Here is a 6,000-nt window from a genome sequence, read left to right as displayed (position 1 = left end):
CGTTTGAACTTCAGCAAATGGTCTGCTGCCATGCAATTTGATTATATATATGTATTCTAATCATCTATAACCAACTTTTGCTTACTCTATTAGCTAATATGCAAACATTTTTGCTATATATTATGCTACAAAGAAGTTTTGTTAATATTTGATAATTTAGATAACGAATTGCCCTAATTTTTCCACAGTAAATAGCTGATAAAATTATTTTAGCATGGGAAATGCTAATATGGAAATAAAATAAATCAGCCCTACTTTAAAGGGATAGTTCACTTTAAAATGAAAATTCTGTCCTCATTTACTGACCCTCAAGTTGTTCCAAACCTGTATGAATTTCTTTCTTCTGCTGAACACATAGGAAGATATTTTGAAGAATGTCAGTAACCAAACAGTTAACTGGAACCATTGACTTCCATAGTATATATTTTTTCCTACTATGTAAGTCAATGGTTCCAGTTAACTGTTTGGTTACTGACATTCTTCAAAATATCTTCCTATGTGTTCAGCAGAAGAAAGAAATTCACACAGGTTTGAAACAACTTGAGGGTGAGTAAAGGATAACAGAATTTTCATTTTAAAGTGAACTATCCCTTTAAGCATGTGTTTCCCAACACTGATAGATTTCTTGAAATCTTAACTTAAGAGCACCTTTTCAAAAGGCACTAATTTTATGGAATGACCCCTAACATTAGCAGCATAGACCTAGCACCAGGACAGAAGTGAGGGGCAGAGCTTATAGTTAATCATGAAAACATCTAATTTAATAAAACAATACGTGTATGATCGCGCAATCAGAGATTGGTGAATCCATTAACTGCATAAGCTCCTCCCCTCACTTCCACCCTGACTGCATCTCTAGCCCTAACCTTCATTTGAACAAATTCTGTAAAGCACACCCCCTCCTGGCACAAAGGCTCATTACAGATTTAAAGCACCAAAGTCGCATTTCTCCAAAAGGGAACCAAACCAAAAATACCACACATTAACAAAATCATTCCTTCACTCAGATTCCACTTCCCTCAAACACACTCTACTAAGCAACTTGATAATCTTTTATTATTTGCAATGTTTCATCTCTCCAACGTTTCCAGTTTGATGTGAAAGCATTTAATTCCTTAAATAATAAAGAGAGCAAAAAAATATTTACACATTTTTTTCAATAAAACTAATCAATGGATCATTGTAAGCACCTCTTACCATCTGGAAGAAAACAAATCTTAAATACAGGGAAACAGCCATTGTTTTTGGAAAAAATAAATGGCATTACATCAGATTTTTAAACTTTTAATTTCTGGAAAAAAAAACAAAAAAACAAAAAAAACATTTCCATATGTATAGAACGCTCCTGAAATGTATTTCCACTTTGCAAGTAGAAAAGGCTTTAGGATCATTACTGTCATTTCATCAAGTTGATTTTTCTATATGCTTCAAGTTTTAATGATTTCTCTTAAAATTCCACTGCAGGCTTGCTTAAGTAGGGCTTCCATGAAAGACCCCATCAGTTCTTCAAGAGAGGTAAGACGCAAATGTGTGGGGTAGGAAGCAGGACATGGATGGCTTAATAGGAAGCATTTTGGACCCCCCTCCTCATCCAGCAGCACTAAGGTCAAAAAGGTCAAAGTCCATCCAAGACCGTCGTCCTGAAGTTCAACAGGTCCACCCCTTACTAAAGGATACAGGAAGCAAAAAAGGGCGAAATACAAACGCTACGCAAATTTCATCCGTCACTTAGAGAATTCAAATACTAAGCTCATATACCTTTGTCTTTGCAGATTTAAAAACATGAATCCTCTCGCACACACGAAAGAAAAACTTCTGTAAGAGCTCCGTGTTTGATCTGAAATTACAAACCTAAAGGACATGATCGCCATCAAGCCCTCTATACAATATATGACATCCTGTCTGGTCCGTCATATACCACGTTGCATATAAATCTATATTAACATGTAAGAGCAGCGTTGGTTTGTACTTTTTCCCCCAAGATTTCTCATAAAAAATAAATGACGATGAATTGTTAACACGTTTAAGCAGTCCTGCAGAATTTTTTTTGTTTTTTTTCTTTTTTTCATTTTATGGTTTTTGGTGGACATCAGCCACAAGAGATATAGAGAGCAAAAGAAATGACTGAGAAATGATTGTAGTTTGTATCTGTCAAGAGCCACCCTGAACAGATAAGATTGGCTTCATGAGGACCAAGTTCAACTTTGTTGTCAGATATCCTCCTCCTCAGTTCCCTGGCAGCGGTTTCTCTCCAGTGCTACCTGGGCTAGCAAAGTTCAGGATTAGCTGTTGTCAGATTCGGACTCAGCCTCCCGTAACCAAGTGAAGAAGGCAGTGACTGACTTCAGGGCCACACCCTTTCCCAGCTGCTCCGCCGGGTCTTTGCTGGACTCCCATTTGTAGAAGGCATCCTCTTTGATCACGTCCTCATCGTACAGCGCGTCGAAGAACATGCGCAGCAAATCTGGGTAAAACAGAGACAATGCTAGTCAACTAAACTTAAAGAAAAGGAGTTTAAAAAGCAAGCAGTAGCAAGAGAGGAAAAAAACAACAACAAAAACACTTTAGTTTAAGTTGTACACTAACATTTTAAAAGTCAAAAGTCAGTAAGATAAAGAAATTAACATTCAGCAAGAATGCATTAAATCAGTGGTCGCCAACCTGTTGATTGCGGTATTTAGTTTAATTTTGGGTTCTCTCTATTCCAGACACCGCATTGCAATCGTTTCACGAAACGGAATTTGTGTGAAAATATCACGACGTCTGTTAATGGGACGTTAACACAGGCAAGAGATATGGGACACGCTTAAGATGGACAGCAAAAAAAAAAAAAACAGACACGGCAAGTTCACGGTTTGTGATGCTCGATATATAGGGAGAAAAATGTCCATATTGAATTGGGGTGGGGATTTATATGAATGTATCTCTGAATAAAAAACTTCAGAATAGTTTCAATGGCATTTTCTTTTCCTGTTCGTCGCGTTTATAACCACATCTGCTTTTTTTACAGCAGTGCCCAAAAAACGCTTTTTTTCCCCCCATAAGTGCCACCTGCTGTCCGAGAGTGCATAAAACAAAAACAGACGGACTGAATGAAAATGCAATGTAACAATTTCACAAAGCTCAAGTCAGACCATTCTGTATTTGCTCCAAGTCTTGAAATTATGCAATCTAAATTTATCAACTGCTCATGCTACACTTGTGTGAAGCATCTTTGTTTGGATTGTGATAAATAGAGTGGAAAATACAGTGGTTACCTCTAATTTCAAATGGCTGCAGTTTTTTTAAAGGCTAGTTTGGAATGTTAAAGAGCAAATTAACAGCAAATAAATTTCCTTAAAAAAATATAAGTCAGCTGGTATTGGAATTGGCCAATTTGCTTGTAAAATAATAATAATTTGGAATCAGCAATGACTAATCTATAGGTAGATCTTGCCTCTTCATCCAGAAAAGTTTGGTGACAACTGCATTAATCAAGTGACAGTAAAGACATTTAAATTAATTTCTATTTTAAATTAAAGCTGTTCTTTTGAACTATTAAAAAAAGACAAAAAAAATAATAAGTTACACAAAATATTAAGCAATTGTCTTCATTGATTCAGCACAAATTCAGCATATTAGAATTATTTCTGAAGAATCGTGACACTTATGTTGAAAATTCAGCATTGCAAATCACAGAAATACATTACCATTTGAAAATATATTAAAATAGAAAACACTTTAAATTGTAATATTTCACAATATTAATGGTTTTAATGTATTCTTGATCATATAAAAGCAGCCTTAGGGCTTTTCAAAAACATTAAAATAAATCTTACTGACCCCAAACTTTTGAAAAGCAGTGTATATCCAAAAAAGGTAAAGAAATTACTTATTTTATTTACAATAGTTTAACAATACAACACAATAAAACCAACATCAATCAAATCATTAAAGCTGAACTCCCTAGAAAAAAAAAGAAAAGAAAAAGAAACACCACTCACTGGCCGGCTGCTCCATCTGCACCATGAGAGCCTGGAGAGCGTAGAGTGCCTGCAGCTCCTTCGTTTCATCAGAGAGGTACTTGTGCAGCAGCTTGGCCCTTTGGGTAATCTGCTCCCCATCCACCTTGTAGGGGTTCTCACCTACAACAGTTCATTTATGCACACAATTAACATCAAGTACAGGCCAGTGAAACTTCAGATCTGAAGTCAAACTAAAGTGAGGGAAGTGGATTGCATTTGATGGATTCACTCACATATGATGGCAGACTGACACACAGACGTCATCAGGGCCCGCAAAAACTGATTGGAGCTCATCTTCTGCTCATCCAGGTTGGCCTTTAAAGGAGAGAAACACCAGTCAGTACACATCCTATGCAGACAGTCTTCTACCCATAATGCAGATCGCTGCAATACCTTAATGTTTGATTAAAGGGCCTTGAACCACAGCCAAAGCACACAAGCTCACCTCGACCCAGTCATAGATCCTCTGGTTGTTGGCTTTTTCCTGTAACAACCTGTCCAAATGTTTACTCAGCTCCTCAGCAGTCAGTTCTTTCTTACTGGGCTTCTCGGACTCCTCACCCAGAGTAAACTCCATTTTCTGCAAATATGACATTTTAATAACCATCAGGCTCATGAAGACATGCAGCATAAAGATATGGTGTGTGGGGGTGCATAAGCAAGCATTTACAATATATACAAATATTACTGCAAGAAAAAGTAAAGCCAAGATTAGGAAAAGTACATTTCTAGCAAACATGTGCAGTTTGACCACAAAAGCTACCACCATTATTCTTCTTTTTTTACTTTTAGTATGTTTAGCTTTCAGTACCTGCTCTGTAACAAACTTATTGACATCCTCCTCTTCAAGTAGAAAGTCTTTCCAGCTGAGTCCTGCCTCAAACCACATCGCTCCAGCCTTTTTGTGACTCTGAGAATATTTCAGAAAAAAATAAATCAAATTCTGAAATTGCAGTGTATGCAAGTATCGCATTCGTAAAGCATTTGCCACAGCATGATGCTCACCAATCCTTTGCAGAGAAGGTTAAGTATGTCAACAAGCAAGATTGCTGCTTTGCCAATAGGCAAAAGAGGTTTGGACACTTCCCTGTGGACGGTATGATTTAAAAAGGTCAGATGGTGTGTACATACTTTGATGGTTTATAGTCTTTGCATACATGTATCTGATTCAGTGCCTAACCTGAAGAGCTGACCCATGGGGATGCCACCCTCTTGCAACATGGGTGTGATGATCTCAGCCAAGTAGAGCCAAATGTGAGGAATGTCAATCGCCATATCATCTGCCATCTCCAGAATGTCCTGAAGTCTACAGTGGGTAAAATAAGACATTCAAATCATGAGTGCAGAGTCGCATAGAAATATTCTTTGTAAAAATCATGAAGCCTCAAGCTAAACGAAATAAAATAAGACTTAATAGACTTAATACTTATGACAAAAGCTCAATTACTACAGCTTAAACTATTTTAAATTTGCTTTAATCTGTACATTTTCAGCTTTCTTTTCATTTTAAAGTACCATAATAGTATATACATCCTAAAATAATGGTTTCGAGTTTTGGAAGCGTTAGCTGTTATATTGTTTATTCATAGAATTTATTTAAACATGCTACATTAGAACAAAGAAAATTTTTTTTTTTTGCTGTTGTCGTCATGTGACATCATTGAACCCTATTATTGTTCTGAATAATTAACTGGGTATGAACTTACCCCTTGTAGTACTGCTCAGGAAGTAGTATTGAAGCACTAACAAGCTTCTGAAACAGCAGGCCCACATGCTCTCTAGCGATGGTGCTGCGCTCCAGTGTTGACTCCACACCGTTCCGTACAAACACGAAGAGCAGAGAGGCGCTGTTCAGCTCCTGCACACACTGCACTGCCTCCTACAGACAAGTAATGAGAATAACATCAGGGGAACAGGCCAGGGTAAATTTACAGGTATATGATAAAGATGACATTTCAGATTTGTATGCAATGGCTCCTCAGTTCCTATCAGTGGC

General features: G+C 37.1%; 1 protein-coding gene across 2 annotated transcripts in view; it reads right to left on the bottom strand.

The window, feature by feature from the left end:
• Window positions 1-1,031: 1,031 nt before the first annotated feature.
• Window positions 1,032-6,000, bottom strand: part of eif4g1a (eukaryotic translation initiation factor 4 gamma, 1a) — a 29,270-nt gene continuing 24,301 nt past the window's right edge. For both annotated transcript variants that reach the window (XM_084412104.1, XM_084412105.1), the window contains 8 exons: window positions 5,711-5,883; window positions 5,185-5,310; window positions 5,010-5,091; window positions 4,816-4,914; window positions 4,450-4,584; window positions 4,238-4,319; window positions 3,984-4,124; window positions 1,032-2,464 (listed from right to left, as the gene is read on the bottom strand). In XM_084412104.1, coding sequence (XP_084268230.1) covers window positions 2,283-2,464; window positions 3,984-4,124; window positions 4,238-4,319; window positions 4,450-4,584; window positions 4,816-4,914; window positions 5,010-5,091; window positions 5,185-5,310; window positions 5,711-5,883 — 1,020 coding nt within the window. In that variant the 3' untranslated portion in view covers window positions 1,032-2,282. The remainder of the gene's footprint in view (window positions 2,465-3,983; window positions 4,125-4,237; window positions 4,320-4,449; window positions 4,585-4,815; window positions 4,915-5,009; window positions 5,092-5,184; window positions 5,311-5,710; window positions 5,884-6,000) is intronic.

This window comes from Rutilus rutilus, assembly GCF_951802725.1.
Source record: "Rutilus rutilus genome assembly, chromosome: 6".
NCBI lineage: Eukaryota > Metazoa > Chordata > Actinopteri > Cypriniformes > Leuciscidae > Rutilus > Rutilus rutilus.
This window is presented reverse-complemented; position numbering and strand designations above follow the sequence as displayed.